The following is a 17,136-nucleotide window of genomic DNA, read 5'->3' on the forward strand; positions in this document are numbered from 1 at the left end:
GGTCAGTTAGTGGAAAAGATTAGGTAACATGGCTACCTGCAATAACAGAGAATGGGAATTACCCAGAAAGGTGTCTCTGCAGTTCTGTGTTCCTACAACATACCGAGTTGGCAGCCCTGGAAACTGAAAAGCTCGGTTTCTTTCCAGCACAGACTGCTCTGTCCTGAGCTCCAGGGGTAAGAGTGGAATTCAGCATCAAAGCTACTTGGTCCTGACCCTTCTCAGCTGAGATGCCAACAAGGGGACAGCTCGTATCTGTCCAACGGTGGAGGCCATGATGTGGAACTGGGAACTGAGCCAAGGCCTTCAATTCTTTCATGTTCACTAATGTAAAGTGAGCAGATGACAACAATTTTAGACTTGATCTTTGTTTGAGGAAGTGATCTGCAGGTGGATGGCTAGATAGCCTTTTATTAATTCTGCCAGCTACTCTGTTCCTGGGTAAAAGCAACAAAACTGTTTCTGCTGCTCCTCTTATTAAACCATCGATGTTTCTCACCCTAGACAAGGCCAACTGACTCAAATCCTTCAAGCTTTTGCATGTGAAAATAAGAAAGGGACAGAGCTTTGTCAAGTAAAGCTGGAGAAGATGTAGAAATTCTGAGAATATTAGTACCCTAGACACAAAGGGGTCATAGAAGCTCTGTCCCTTTTCCATGGATTTGGGACTGAACTAGTACTATTCGAGCTGCATTCCATTGGATACCTAAAGAAAAGGAACAAGGAACAGTTTTACATTGGCCTGCCAAAGTCTGTCAAAATGGGTATTTACAAAAGCTTCACACAGTATTTCCCTGGGATTGCTCAGGTCTAACGCTTAACACAGTCCTGAAGAAAAGACATGGACTTGAAGCTATCTGGATGGGGTAAATACTAGTAGGTATGACAAGTATAGCTCTGTCTTCTGCAGAGACTTCTGTGCAGATCAGCACACACATGCACAGTGAGATTTGTAAGAGTGAACTGAAAAGCAGTTTCACCCTGGAAAGGCCAGCAACAACTGTTTGGTGGAAACTACTTTACTGACCATATCACATAAAATCATTTTACTAGTCTGCAATATTTTCTCTCTGACTGCCAGCTCTGTAAACCCCCTCTGGGCTATGAAATCAATCCCAGGCTAGTTCCTTTCTTCCCTCACTGCTGCAAAATGTGCTGCAAGCTCCATTTCAGTCCATGGCAGCTCCTACACAAACCTCAGCTCGTCAGAGAATCTTCACAGAGACAAGCAATTGGCCCTTAATGAATATTTCTGCTGCTACCTGGATTAGGATCTAATTTCCCTATCCTATCAGCTGCACTGGCTTTTCAGGGCTGTGAAAAAGCTGTAAAGTCTTATTTTTGGCACTAGTCAGTAAGTCTGACTCTGTTTACACACTGAGAACGGATCTGTTGAGTAAGAAGGTACTATTTTTACATAGGCACCTTTCAGAATAAGATGGTAATTTAAGGTCTGTTGTTCAGAGTTTCACTAGTCTTACAGCCAGCTGTTCCCCTTCAAACTGTTCTCTACAGAAATGCAAGGGTACAGCATTCATGTCATGACCGCACGTCAGATATATTTTTTCATGCACTGAACACACAGGGGGAGATTTTTCAAGTCAATGACTTTCAAAGGGACTTGGGTTCCTAAATGTCTTTAGTGCTTTTGAAATTGTCCCATGGGATATCCAGCTGACGAGCAGACAATCCGTACAGGTGCAGCTGCATTCCTCTCATATCTCCTAGCAAACTGTCCTTCCCAGCTCCTACCACATTCTCCCTGTCCAGCAAAGATACTAAAAAGCTCCTTCCATAAATCCATCTCTTCGGCCTTCAGTGTCCTTCCTAATGCTCCCATGATTTCAGGGCTAGCCTTGAGGGGATAGTAAACTGAGCAGCTGCCCCAGAGGCACTAAACTGAGTGCCCCATGCTTGCTGTCAGCACTCCAGTCTGTTGAATTCAGACATCCACGACTGCCTTCATTCTCCTGATGGGATGCAGCAAAGACTATGAGACTTGACACGTGAGGCCTGGAAGCCATGGCACAGCAGCCTTGAAGCAGCCAGAGAGAGTAGCCAGAGGGACAGATGGAGAGTCCAGGATTAAAAATAAAATCATGCTGTAGGGAAAGGAAGGAGCATGTGCAATTTGGAAAGTCCAGAGCAGTAATTCTGTCACATTAATCCTGCATCGATGCTGTCAGCCCTTCTCACTCCTCTGAACCCCCAAAGGCCACACTCTTCAGGATCTAGTTTCCTATGCATGTCCTTCCCCTCTTCTGCCCTCTAAAAATACCCTAACCAACTCCTTCCCAGAAACAAAGTGCTGCCCAGGTTTCATGTCCCATAATTTCAAATCCTTAGCCTCAATTCCCTGCACTGGGTCAGGCCCACATTAGAAAAGGGCTGTTTGAAGAGTGGCAAAACACTCGTGACCAGACGCAATTCAGGCTTACCAGTTTTCATTAGCTAGAGAATCTGGCCCTAATTTTGAAATTCTAATTTATACCACATTTTGCTTTGGTTACTGATGCCATCAAATAAAACCAAAAATTGCTCAAAGTATTTGGCACTCTTCAGACTTCTCTTTTTTGCACTGAATGAAGCCAGGGCACTAGCAGAGCAGGAGTTAGTTGCAAGAAAAAGGCAAGAGCTCCTGCCTTATTTAATAATGAGGCTGGTTCTAGGGCAGAAAAAAAGATACAAATTTATGCTTCAAAATGAATGGGACATCTAGCACCCTCCAACTCATTTCCCTTCAGCAGCAGACAGAAAGTAACAGAATTATTCTGAAACAGTTTCGTGAACAGGGGAGTGAAACTTTGCATGTAACAGTAACTTCAGGACTTTGTGTAGGCCTGGCATATATCCATACAGCAAATTCCCTTCTTCTAAGCAGTATATCTCTTTTAGCTATTCACGCCCTTTCCTTCATCCTAACCAGCATGCACAATTTATGTGAGAGCAACTTATTAGAAAAGAGTTGTTAGCCTGGAATATTAGTTGATCACTACAGTCAAGCTTGTGTGCATGTATCGATTCTAACTCCTGGTTTTGGTTACTGGTTCATACAAATTTTCTGAAACTTACATTTTTCTGGAAAATTTTTTTCCAGGTGGGGGTCTTTGGCTAAGAAAGAAAGAAAGAAAGAAACTGGTTCAGGTGATTTTGAGAATAAGGAAGGTGAAATATATACTTATCCAATTATTAAAGCGATTTGATCTTATATTAAAGGACTTAAGCTCCAAAATAAAGAGGAGCAGAAAACTGAAACAACATAACAACAGAAGAAACCAAAAGAGAGGGTCTGATGCATAAGTACATTGCAAGTATTCAATGTGGTTTCACGTCTCTCTCTTATTCAAAAGCTATTATATCCTGCTCATTTGGCCTAAAATGTGGCCCTTCTTGCTTGACTCCTACAAACACATCAAAAGGTACTTCTAGAGCTCCTGTGCCCCTGCAGCATCTGCTGGAGCCAAAGAGAGATGAAAATGCTTGAAACTGCTAAGAATTGTGTTCATGTTTATTTAGATGCCTAGCTTAAGGGGCCACAATTGAAAATGTTGATTCCAAGTTTTAAAATGTGGGCCTCATTACTTAACTGGTGCCCTGCTGAAATTCTGAAAAGACATCTTAGGCAAGAGAATGGACACAGACTCCCCTAAGGATAACATATTGCCCATTTTAAGCAAATGGAAGATTTGCCATGGGCTCAAGAGGGCCAGTGTCAGCCACAAAGTGCTACCTTGGAGAAAGCTGCAAAACATATTAACACAGTTCAGGTTACTTTTTTTTTGTTGTTTTTTGGCTGTCATGACTGAAGTTGTTGCTTTTCTGTAATTAGTAAATGTTGTTTTAAAGTAAGAGCATTGTAATAGCAGGATGTCATTGTAATTATTACCATTTTCATTACAATTGTAAATATGACACTATAATAAATTTACCCCAACTTTTTACTCTCAAAATAGTCCTTTTTCTTGGTAATTCACAAAAAGCAACTGAAAAAAAATATTTAAAATCTTTGACCATATGACAGAAAATTACCTATAGTGTTATACTAACATATATCCATGGATATACACTTTGCATATACAATACATGTGACAAATACACACTCGAAAGCAGAGGTCTGCTTCCTTCCTTTCCATCCCAGTAAACTCTCCACCTACCCGTCCTCTAGGCCTGTTCTTTCGTTTTGGAATATCTTCTTCCAAATCCTCTTCCTCGTTCACCTCATCTGCATTTTCATCGTTTTCTAAAACCCTCTGTGGTTGAACAATAAACAGGAATGGTTAGAAGAAAAGAAGATGACACATACAACCAACTGCTGCTCTTTACCACAGAGACTGCAGGTTATTAAATTACAGTTGATTAATGACATAATGCCAAATCAGATCCCAGAACCCCTACTTCCTTCCACTAAAGAAAAATTTGCTTTCCTTTCCACCGTCAGTTCTCCAGGGGGTTCTTATTAAAAAATACCACTAATATCAGTCAACTACAAAAAAAGGTTCCTAAGAAATAACAGTGGCATCACTGAGTACTGATATCCTGAGACAACACAAGTATCAGTGTGCATAACTGCAGGCCCTGTCTAGGAAATTGTTTGCATGATTCTTTAATTTTGGTTTCTTGCACTTTAAATTGTTTTGTTTTCCTCTAATGTTGAGAATGCACTTTAAGTAGACAGAAATCAGTGTTCTTCTCCTTAGTAGCTCACAGTTTTCTTCTTTGTATAGCAAAACCAGAGAAAATTCCTCCATATATTCCAGCATATTTAGTGGATCTAGAAAGTAATACTTTTCAGGGCTTACACCACAGGTACCACTCTGCAATCTGGAAGCAGAGGTCTTGCTGCATGAGAATGCTAAGGAAGTACAGGTCTCATTGAAGTTAATAGGAACAACAGCAATAGTTCCTTCAATTAATTATTAAATAGGAACAATAATTCATTATCTCACTTAATTGTGAGATGCCCAGGCCAGGGAATTTCAGTCCTTTTATCTTGATCTTTTGAAATATAACCTCTATAGAATTTAACACAGGCTGGCCACTCTGAAAACATGCAGAAGTTGGACATCACACAGACAAAGGCAAGACAAACTGTCACAACACTAATGGGGAAAGAAGTCTCATTGAAATCCCCTCACCCCTTGGCATGTCTGCTAGAAATACAGAGATGGGCCCTAGCTACTCCTGCCATTCACGGTGTGGTGCCATTTTGTAAGGGACTAATCCAGAATCACTAACTTATCTTTGCCATGCCACCATTCATTCAAATCACAACATGCAGCCATGATGCAGATTCAAGTCAGTGACATTAAACTGATGGGGAGGTTTTTCAGTCTTACTACATCTGTTCCTTCCCTATAATTTCTATTTAACAGCTATTTGAGAGCCAGCAGAGGGAGAACAGGAGCAAATCATAGTTGCTTTCTCTCCTTCCTACATACCTCAAGCACCAAATTTTGAATTTGTGTGAAAGAACACAACAGCAATTTCACTTTTAAAAAGTCTCTATCTGGAAGATCAACTATACAAGTTTATTCTTATTTTATCAGCTAAATTTTTAAGACTAATATTGGGCAGTGTCCCTTTTAAAAAGTACAAACAAGTTTTAGAACATGGTAGAGGATCAAGTCTTCATCTGTTTTTTTCTTCTTTTTTATTTTTAAATCTCAGGGGGCTATTAATGAAGTCAGACCATCATGAAATACAATTTCATATAAGACTAGAGTACTAAATACCAGAGGGTGTAAAAGTTAAGCAAGTTCCAGTTCTGCACACATAAAATGTTTCTTCAAAATTCATGCAATTGCATACACTAATTGACTTCATCGTAGGAAACTGAAGCACTTGGAAAATGTTGTACATATGGAGACTAGTGGTATGTAATAAAATAAGCAAACTCACTGATATGAGTTTGTATTTTCACATTGCTTCACATCTTGCAGTATACCCAAAAAAAAAGAGGGCTGCCACCATATCATATGTGGGAGGGGAAGGAGCTAGTTTACAGCAATAATAGTACACAAGAGCAGTTAAGAAAAATATTACAAACCACTTTGTTTAAAATTGCAGCATCGATTTAGGAAAGAGATAATAAGTAACCAAGTGTAATTCGGTGACACTGCCAGGGTAATGACATTAATCCTTGATAGAAGGGGTATAGCCTTTCCAACGCATGGTCAAAAGGCTATTCTAAGCCTTCTCCAGCAAACGATGGAGACGCTCACTCAATACCACTTTACTGTACAGCAAAATCTCAACCCCAGTAAATACCAGCTGTACAGCAGGTCCCAATGACTGCATCTATTTAGCAGAAGGAACCCTTTCTCTTTTTTGCAAAGTAACTTCTCTTTTGCTATCCTGACTTTCTACAACAGTTTCCAGCCCAAGGTACTTCAGTGCAGCTGAGCACCAAGCCTTCTTCTCCTGGCAGATGCTATGAGTTTGAGAGGGTGGGAACGGCGGTGGGAACTACGGCTATATCTATCCCACCCGCTCACTCTCACCACCACTGAGACTGGACCCTTTCAAGTTGCAGCACAGAAAAGCATGCAAAGGAACGAAAGAGAGATTTGCATTCTCTTATTTGTCATATGGATAAAAGGCACTGATCATGATTTCAATCTGGTACAGTCTAGCTGCCAGGTGCCGAAGCACACACTGAAAGCTGGCTACTAGTAAAGGCTTCAGCAATCATTGTTGTATAGACTGAATCCAGATAAGCTGTGCTTGCATAAGAAACAACAGCAGGACATGCCTTTTGCATCTGTTCTAATGAAACTAGCATCCAGGTGACAGGTCACAGCCACAGCAGTTTAGCTGAAAACTTTTTGTATATTTTTGCACCCTCTCCCTGCTCTGCAATGCCCAGACTGGTGTCAGTTCCACCATGTCTGAAGTCTGTTTCCTTGGACTGCTGCTGGGGATAATTTGGGAGCTCACATCGCATAACAACATCCAAAGGCACTTGTCAATTTCATAAGGATGCTGCACCATGACTTCTTGTGACCTTGGAAACAGGTATAAACAGAGCTTTGGAGCGCTCAGCTCAATAGACCCAGATACACTACTGAAGAAGGAAACACAGAGTAGGCCTTATGCCAAGCTTTTTCCTACTCCATGAGCATCCTCTTTGATGGTGCTTCTTTACCGGTGTAACTGGGCAGGGGAGACTTAATTTTGCTGCCCTTACATGTGTGAAATTTCTAGCAAAAAGACCAGTAGGACTGAGGTCCAAGTAATATGATGTCCATACTCTTCTGTTTCATTTGGCATGGGGCTGCCCACTTAAATTTTTACTAGTTTTAGGTATAGATGCAACATGTTGCATCTCAGTCAAAATTACCAGGTTTGGCACATTGCCAATGGCTCTCACTAAAAATCACTAATAGACTCATAGTACAATGGTGATTTAGCATCTCCAAAGGTGTGCTGCTGCTTCCCCAGGAGAGGCCCGCTTTCCTAGTGATTTAAGATGTCTTTATAAAGTGACATGCACTTTTATAAGAACCCTTTTTATTAGCTAAATTCCTTCTATGACAGACCCACAAATGTATTTCTGCTTTTAATTGTTAAAGGATGAAATAAAACCTTGACAAATAACTTTCAAGCCATGATGTGTGTGAAGAGACAATATTTTTCATACCTGCATCACTAATAATAACTGGGATAATTAAGATTAGAATATTTTTAATTATTTATTTTGCTTGTGTACTTCCTGAAGGCTTCTCAGTAAAAAAAAAAAAACAGGCAAGGCAATTACATCTTTTTGTCTACAGTCAGCAGTTGTGAATCCCAATTCAAATCCATGTCCAAATTCACTTTAAATATGAGGCAGTGAATTTCAGTTTATGGTTGGGAATCATCTCTGCTTGTCAGTTTTATATGTAATCATCTCATAGTGCTGCAAAACAAATTCCAACACAGGAGTGGTGCAGCACACTGCCAAACGACCAAGATTCTTGTAACAGGAGAAGTGTGTGAGATCCCAAGTTCATTTTGAGCATCACAGTGTAGCACAGTGGTTTGATAACATTTTGACAGTAGAACGACACAACTATCAACAGATGCACCATTCCACCATGGGACAAAATCTACTAGGCTTAGAGACAAATTGTAAAACCCAGCCCTGGGCTCTCCTTTACCTGGATTTCTTGTATAGTGTCTTCCTCTCTAGTGTCCGTTTTTTTCTCTATTGCCTCTCCACGCAGCAAGGCTTCCAGAGTTGTACTTTCTGAGGTGAACCCATCTTTTTTCAGTGGCAGATCAACTTCTGAAAAACAAAATACACTGACTGTATGTGTCTCCCCCAGACAGCTAATAAGCAGGACAGAGATGACAAGCAGACAACTGACAGACTTTCAAGCTTGTTTCTATCTTGAAGGAGAGTTCTTCAAGTTCTTTTAACCACTAAGGATCTCCATATAGATTTAATTTCTTTTACTGAAAACATGGTATCTTTTCAATTGCCGTGTTTGCTTACAGGAAAAAAGGCTGGACACACTGCATCAGGACGAAATAAATGGGGAATAAAATCCTTCTTTATGCCAACCCCCTGTGCTTCAAATAAAGAACAAAACCAGGACTTTTTAAGATACTGAAACAACAAATACGAAGACCTAATCTCCTGAGGTAGAAAAGTAGTTTAATGAAATTTAGCATTGAGCACAGTTTATACAGCACAGCTTCAAGCAGCATTCTCCTATACCAGGGCATGTTCCACACTTGGGAAGCAGAACGCTAGTGTGTGGAGCCAATGCTGAGAACTTAAACTGAAAAAACAAAAAGTGATGGGTCTTGAATTTTCATGTAATATCGACTAGATAAAATCTTTGGTTTGTTTTAAATGGGCCTATACCAATGAAGAAACACCAGTCAGCACAGCTATGAGTGCAGAATCTAGTCCATAAAACAGGACAACCCCCAGTCACTGCAGGAAGAGCAAAAGGCTGGCTTGGCGGAAGACTTGGGGCACAGGACTCCAAAGACAGTGTGGGTTTATGAGGAAGCATGAAGGAACAGAGCCTTATTCCCCTTCCGAATGCTGCTACTAGATTATGAGGCAGTGCAGCAGATAGGCAAATACAGCATGTTAACTTTAGCAAGATGTTAAAATACACCTACGGAAGAATTCAGTTTTCCTTGTAGATCCTGGCCCCTAGCCTACTCATGCAGGGGTTCATTCAGAGCAACCCTATGGCAGGGAGCCATCCTGAATGTCTCTTTACCTGACAATGCCAGGCATGGATTTCTCAAGTACTCCCTCCCTTCTGAAATGAATTCCTTCCTCTAGGCAAATAGATTTGTAAAATAATAATGTACAGGACTGATGCTCACAAATCAGCATCTGGCATCCTTATTCCACAGCGCTGTCCACTTCTCATCTTTTAGGACTGTGTTAGGTTCCCTAGTCTGCCTGAAGCTCCTTGCCTTTCTATCACCAGGAGCTATAAACTCTGCAGGGCAGAAATTCATGTGTTTATAAAGCCCCAAATCACTCTTGCAATCCAAATAGTGAATGAACACTTCCACCTGGGACAGCAAAGTATAATCTGTTTCTTGGGGGCAATCACAACCCAGGAATATGTTGGTTCTATATATGAAAAACTCTAAGCCAGCAAATGATTCTGGGTCCTCGATCAGTGCTTCCACCACATGCTTGCTCAAGTCTTCTGAAGTTGGAGAGCATTACTCAGCCAATAACCACAGAAAATCCAGCAAAAATTCCAGCAAAAGCTATTCTATTCATGGAGGGAAAGGCTGAGTACAAACCATGCAGAAAACCCAAACCTCTGGGATTTTCAAAGGAAACTCCCAGGACAACCCACACAATGGAATGGGGTCAACTGTGAATTGATCCCCCTTCTCATCACACGGAGGTCTATTCAATCAGCATTAAGCTGTTTTCAGCATTAAGTTCTGCACACCCACCCCATTATGCCACCTTCCCCAACTTCTCCCTTACTTGAGCTATAAAAAAGACAGAGAAATTGACAGAGAAGTCAACAGAGAACCATACAGATTGAATTTCCCTGTATGAACTCCTAGTACCTCCCTCTGGATGCTAAATCCAGACATTTCAATAGAAAGAAGGGCTTTTAGACTTGATTTATGTGTAAATCCCAGCTCTAGTATCTAAAGTCACTAAGGAACCTCCATCATGATCGTTGACTGTGGGCTTGCCTTGGTTTCAAAGTCCTGTGCTTAGGTGCAAAAGGGCATTTGCTCTGTATGTAGAACCTTGTGGGACTGAAAAACCCAAGGGGTCATCATACATTCAGCAAGAGAAGAAGCTTCAAACAAGCTCAAGGGCATCAGAAACAAACATGTCTTCACTGTGCCAAGCTAACCTGTCTCTAGATACTGATACACTCAGCAAACGAATGCATCAGAAAAGGGAATGAGCAAGGAAGGGGCGAGGGATAAGCAGAATGTATATGAAAATAAAACAACTCCCTGTCTGTTTCAGAGATATTGAACACTAAGTCAGAGGGAAAGGTTGGCTTTAAGGTCAAAAACTGGCAGCTGTCTTTAATAGGCATGTTTGTTTTGTGTGGTGCTGCTGCTTCCCACCAGCAACACTCCAGGAGACTTTTCATCTAAAACTCTCAGAGCAATTTTTAATTATTAAATTTAACATCCCACTGACAAGGTGGTGTGAGATAATACTTTTATGCCAAGTCTACTGATGGGGAGATTGAGTCACCAACAAGTCACGTTAGGGAGCAGGAAATCCATTGAAAAGAAACTCAGGGCAACTGCCCCCCATCTGCTATTCAACTCCTTCATTTTCTTCTCCACTGGTAGCTTCTGGGAGTTCATTTTCAGTCCTAAGTAGCTCTAGAAAGTGGGAAATGGCAGACACTATCTTGTCTGGAATGTAAAGTTTACAGTATAAAAATCTTCAGAGGTCCAAAGACAACCTCTTAGTAATTAACTCAATCCTTTCTGGAAGAGTCTGTAAAGGCACAGTAATGAAGACACTTTTCCAAACCACTTTTTGAATTCTTAGAGACAAAACTCTTCAAAAATATACAAGATCATTCAGTTAACTTAGACAAGTAGTTAAACACTTCTAAGGATCATTGAATTAATTTCACTAAATCCGTAATTTTCTCTTTCCTATTGAACTCTCCAGGATTACCGCACAAAAGGTAGAAAAGTATATTTTTCTCTTATGCCTGTACCCTAAAGAAAACTAAGAAGCCAACTCAATGCCTGAAATGTAGTTTTCATGTGAAAGATCAAGGATTCCCCAGACCATGGGAACTGCTGTTTGGAAGCAAGGTGGGGTGCATTCTGCACAATGTCCTGCTTATGAAGGTACCAGCCAGCATCGGAACCTTCAAACAAGGCCAGAGAGAGACTCTTGAGAAATTAAGCCATGACCCCACACTTGCCTCTGCTCTGATATTTGTTGCGCTATACCAGGCAGTCACGTCAGGTGTTGCAGAAGAAGGTATGAGTGTCTGTCAGGAGAGAAATGCAAAGAAAATAGTCCACCCTAATACTGCATTTCATCCTGATCTCTATCAGCTCAGTCCTGAGGGATAAATGCAGTCTCACTTTCAGTTATCCTAAAACTGTCTCTTCTGGAAATACATAGCCCTTTCTGAATTTTGATACACTTTTGCCCTCGATGTTTTCCCACCTGAGTGAGTTCAACAGTTGAACTATGGTTTGAAAGAAGGAGTGTTTCACCTGATTTATTGCCTGCCTTATTGTTCTTGCTATGAGATGAGGAAAACAGAAGTTCCTGACCAAACTTTTTTTGTCATTTCTTTTTATTCCTCTCCTTTTGAGGATAAAAGTCACAATCTTTTCTATTACTCTGCTGTGGGAAGTTTTCCATATGGTTTTGTCCTGTCAAACCTCTCTGAACTTCCTCTTATTCCTCAATAAACTTCCCAAGTTGGACCAATATTGTGCCCAATGTTTTCAGATGAAACCACATCCCCCATTTACACAAATATATCACAATATTCTTTATATTACTCCTCAGGCAGTGTCCTGCAGTGTCCAAGCTCACACTAAGCACAATTAGGAACCTTGTAACAGGGACAAGAATTTCCCGTAATACATTCAAACACACAAGTAACAAATTAAAATGTCCATCCCACTGACCATTCACCGAGCACATTCAGATCTCCCCAAGGAGGCCCACACAGACCTCCCTGGCCATGATGGCTCTAAATAACTTTGTACTATGTGCAAATCTTTGCAGTTTACAAGGTACTCCCCTCTCTCAAGCTTGTTCATTACTATATTACACAACACTGCACCAAACACCAAACCTTGATGCACCAGCTGTTAGCCTTTTTCTATAATGAAAGCTCTTTGTTTCATTTTGTTCTTTGTTTCATCTTTTATTCTAAAAGTTTTGATACAAGATAATGCTTTGTTTCTCTTTGGAGGCCTATTATGTACCAAAGATCTTCAGAAAGTCCAAGTAAATTGTCCGTCCCCTTATCTATTAGTCCTTTACATATCACGTAAAGAATTTTAAGGAAGTGTGAGATGTGGTTTTCCTTGGTAGGAAAAAAAAAAAAAGTAGTCAGTTAGAACCTCCTTGGCCATCATTTCCCAGGTGCTTTACTGCTTATACCTAATTACTGTTTCAATCAATTTCTCAAATGTTCCTGTAGAATTTATGGGTCTTTAAATTATTGAATCACATCCAAATTCTTTTTAAATATAGGTAATAATATTTGCTACCCACTAATTGCTCTAAATTCTTTCTATTGTAACTCCTAGTTTGTATCACAAGCTCTTCTTCAGACATTGCAATTTTAGAGAACATAATCTTTATTACAAGTAATAACTACTAGTAAAAGCACTATAACTAAAAGCTTACTCTTTTATATAAAAAATGTAAGAAGGTTTGTAGATAAATTTAATTTTAATTACTATTGCAAATGCAACAGTACCTGGTTAGTGTAGGAGATACAGGAAACAGTGAGAACCGTCCAAAATGGAGTGTCAAATCAACAAAAATCATTAATGAGAAATGAAATGTTATTTAAGAATTCTTCCTGTTTTAATAAACCATGGTATTATTGGTGTCACAGCTAAATATTGTGCATATATACAATTCAAATATGTGTGGGTGCATATAATTAAAATTTATGTTTCTTAACTTGGCAGAGTCCCTTTCATAGTGATTAAATTAACATGGTTATTTCTCCTTACCAGCTCAGTGCAGCAACCTCTCTATTTATCAAGGTCCTTAGACCGCGATGGTAGAATCTGAACAAACACCCATGCCAGCACCATTCCCGAATCTGTTTTCTATTGAACTGCTGCCTCTAGAAGAAGCACATTTTCACAAATCCTACAAAATGGTGGGCTTTTTCAAGTTTTGATTCAGCAAAATAGCCGCAAATTCCTGTCCTTAAATATGCTACATTTGGTTTACAATGCATTGGGAGCTAAGCAACTTTTCAGTGTCTCTTTGAAACATAAAATTAAAAACAACCATCCCTTTTTCTATACAGTGCAATGTATTTGTTTTACAATGGATCATTTCCATCTCCACAGTAGCAGCTGCCACCCAAGCCATCATCTAAGCAGCTCCATTTCCAGTTCTAATTGGGAACAGAGATACTTATTGGGTGAGTTCCAGCATGATCTATCACGCCAGAGACAGCTACTATGCAAACCAAAGCAATCCGGCTTCCAAAAACCCTCTTAGACAAACACTGACTTTGCACATAGATTCTTGTGTTTTTGTTTCTTGGTGCTGTTTTTTTGGAACATAAAAAGTGCCAGAGGAAACTAGATATTAAGAGTCCATGAAGTGCTGTTTAAGATGGATAAATCCAAGGATATTACCTTAACAACCGCTACCTCTTTAAAATCATATAGGTGGTCTAAAAAAGCCACCTAATTCACAGCAAACAGAACTACTGCTGAGTGAATGCAGCCACTAAGCTCATTAAGAGGATGTGGCAGGATGTGTCTGAAAGTGCAGTGCAGTGGCTCAGCAAGCAATTAAATCCCATGACAGTTTAAAATGAGAATCTATCAGTGTCACAAGAGTGTGAAGCCTCAGCAGATCTGCTGTTCCCACCCCCAGCGTTTTATTTATGATGGCGTATTGGGAACATGGGAAGTCAAAAAGATTATAATGAAATATGCCATATAAAAACCAGATTAAGCCTGCTCTTCTTTGGGGAAATATGCAGAGAGAGAAGCTGTCTGTTAGCTGTCGAGTTTGCAAAAGATACCATCTTTTGGGATGGTGCTCTCTGCCAGCAGACAGAGTGCCCCAGGGGAAATGGTGGTGAAAAACTCAGACAAGCAGCATCCATCCATCCATCATACTCTCATCTCTGCATCTCCAAGGCACAAATATAGCGTTAGAGTGCAAAGGGTGGGGGCAGGGGGGCTGGAATCCCTTAAGAAAGAAAGAGGAGACAATGCCTTACGTGAATAGTTGGATTTTGTAGCTTTTCTGTGCATGCACAATCAGACTCTCCTTAGCTTGTTTGCTTGCTTGCTTGTAACGTTCATGGCCAGTACAGTGATCTGTTAGCATCCTTGGAATTGATGCATTCACAGCAGTGACCAGAACCAGGTATACTAAAGGCAGTGCTCTGCAAGATTTTTTTGTCAGCATGCCTCTGCCAGCACAGCGCAGCACGGATCTTCACTCCTGCAGATCTAGATCTTCAAAACCCTTCTTTCACTGGACCATCTCGTGCTAACCCAGGGGCAGATGCTCACATCACTGCTGTTATGCTTTAATCCTGACCTTCCACGGTCCCAGCCTGTTCTCCCAACACTACTGCAGCTCAGCACCCATCTGTAGCAAACTTGTCAGCGCCAGTTCTACACTTACAATCCTCTCCAACCCTGGTCCACAGGACCTCCTGTCAGCCCAGGCCTGGGCGTCCCCTGAGACTAGACTACTGATAACACTGACTCTCACAATGAGTCCATAAAGCCAAACAAATGCCCCTAGAGACTAGTAAACATCAAATTTACTCTATTTTTAATCCAAGCCAGGTGCAATAAAGCCATGGAGGTACTGAAGATTGTAAGGCTACTCCAGCAACTCTTTGTCTCCCCTTCCAATTCCACCCTCAAACCTCACGTATATTATTGCACTCTCAAGGTAAACAGGGCCATGGTGAGAACAAGAATCTCATCAAAGAGAACGATAAAACAGTTTTAGAAGCAAGACTACTTGAAAACAAGAGAGTATCTGTTTCCTCAGAAACAAACTATTTTGTGTGGAAAGAATAGTTTGGAGGACTACCTGCCATTAAGTGAAAACTCCTCTTCAGGCTGGAGCCGTGGGATCCTATAAAGCTCTGAAATGAATCTTAGTAAACACTTGTTGCAAACTTTAGGCACTACTGAGGTTTGCTCTAGAGAGCACTGGGAGACTGGAAAATCCCAATGTCTCCCTAGCACCTCTTCCTGCAAAGCTGCTAGTCTCATGGTGAGGTTGGGGGGAGCAGGGGGCAGGGGGAGAAAGCGAAGAGATGGAAGAAGACAGAGGAAGCTATGATATGGGGGGACTGTACACTTTCACTCTTCAGCTTGGGCGTAAACTGCAGGACAACTTCGAATTTTAAGACCAGGATCCAACGGAAAGCTTCTATCAGCCCCTAGCTAAAATACATCCCAGGAGGCTACAACTCAACAGGAGGGAGAAATAAGGCTGTAGAAAACAGCAGAGGCCCTCAAACATAAGGTTAAGCGTTGTTTAGTTTAACCCATCACCAAAATGCGGACTTTACAATCATCTGTATTTCTTTGGCAGACTCGAATGCCCCTATAAAATCTCTCAATAAAAAAAAAAAACAAACAAAAAACCCACAAAAAAAACAACAGCCCTCCTGTCAGTTGTCTCTTGGAAGTTCTTTGCAGATTTATTTCTCAGACCAGATGTAAATCATTGTCATATATAATATACTGTACCTCAGGGCTCAAATCATAAAGGAATATCTCCATTCAGTAATATTATTCTAGCACTCACTTGTGTTCTGGTCACTCCTGCATTTGTGTTCTAGACGGGCTTACAGCACACCAGGACTTTTGCAGCATCGGCCAACACTGTAGGCAATATCAAGGGACAGAGGCTGGGTAACTGCTACAGTTTAGAGAAAATTCCTGAGTGCAAAGTCTATCCCCACTAACAGGGCTTCTGGCCTATTTGGAGTAAGAGAATAAGTTGGCCTACCTGTCTGCAAGTGGTCATATAGACACACTCACACACATGGATGGGTCTTTTGACCCATCAGAAGAACCAGAATTTGACTATTGTCCAGTAACCAGACAGCTCTCAGCAAACACCAGTCACCCCCACACCACACAGCTGGGCCAGTCACCCCCACACGGCACACTCTGCAAATGACAACAGGGAGTGGACCTCCACTGCAATCAACTGTACTATTTCCGTATGTGACGGCACTGAATAAAACCACTCGTACCAAATGCGAACTCATATGTAAACCATGTTTAAAACCAGCCGTTCTGTAACCTTGCTGCAAATTCTGTGAGATTCTGCATAGCTTCTCCTCTTCCTTATCAACGACAGTGGAGGGGATACCTTTAGTAACAGATAAATCTCTGTAATGCAGTTATCTCTCAACTGCAGTGCACAAGCATCCCAATTAATTCAGTCCGGGCCTAGCAGAGCCGGCACTAAGCCAGAGCTGATAAACCTGCCAAAGCCAATCTGAGTCCTGCAATGATTCGTGGGAGCCTGCTCTGCGCTTTCTCACGCTTTGGACTAAGCGGGGTTATTTGCTTGAACGCAGTGCTCAGCTCTGGCTGGTTCCACATGATGCAGCAACTCCGTTAATGAGGCCCCTCTAATACCCAAAGCGCTGGAGAGCAGGCAGAGACACCCAGTCAGCTCTGAAGGTATCAGCAAGCGTGCAGCAGGGCCTATTAGCACCACTCGGACAGATTACAGGTGTCCCAGTCCTGATCCTGCATCTCTGCAAAGCTTCCACTCATGGGAAGATAGTGCTCTGCAATGCAGGCAGGCCTGGGGAGCAGGATAGCCACATTTGCATGGTGCAGTGTCTGAAGAAGTCAGCCACACCAAGCAGAGCTGATTCAGCATCCCTGGCTCAGTAAATACCAAACCTGCATAAACCACTGAAGAACAGAAAGGCCACAGCAAAG

General features: G+C 41.3%; 1 protein-coding gene across 4 annotated transcripts in view; it reads right to left on the reverse strand.

Annotated features, from left to right (window-relative positions):
• Window positions 1-17,136, reverse strand: part of DPF3 (double PHD fingers 3) — a 166,217-nt gene that overhangs the window by 55,649 nt on the left and 93,432 nt on the right. For 2 of the 4 annotated variants that reach the window (XM_086462344.1, XM_086462345.1), the window contains exons 4-6: window positions 8,139-8,266; window positions 4,155-4,250; window positions 3,073-3,111 (exon numbers count right to left, since the gene is read on the reverse strand). In XM_086462344.1, coding sequence (XP_086318470.1) covers window positions 3,073-3,111; window positions 4,155-4,250; window positions 8,139-8,266 — 263 coding nt within the window. The remainder of the gene's footprint in view (window positions 1-3,072; window positions 3,112-4,154; window positions 4,251-8,138; window positions 8,267-17,136) is intronic. The other 2 variants (XM_086462346.1, XM_009952632.2) reach the window with 1 other exon arrangement.

The sequence above is a fragment of the Leptosomus discolor genome, chromosome 3 (assembly GCF_034619465.1).
Source record: "Leptosomus discolor isolate bLepDis1 chromosome 3, bLepDis1.hap2, whole genome shotgun sequence".
Taxonomy (NCBI): domain Eukaryota; kingdom Metazoa; phylum Chordata; class Aves; order Leptosomiformes; family Leptosomidae; genus Leptosomus; species Leptosomus discolor.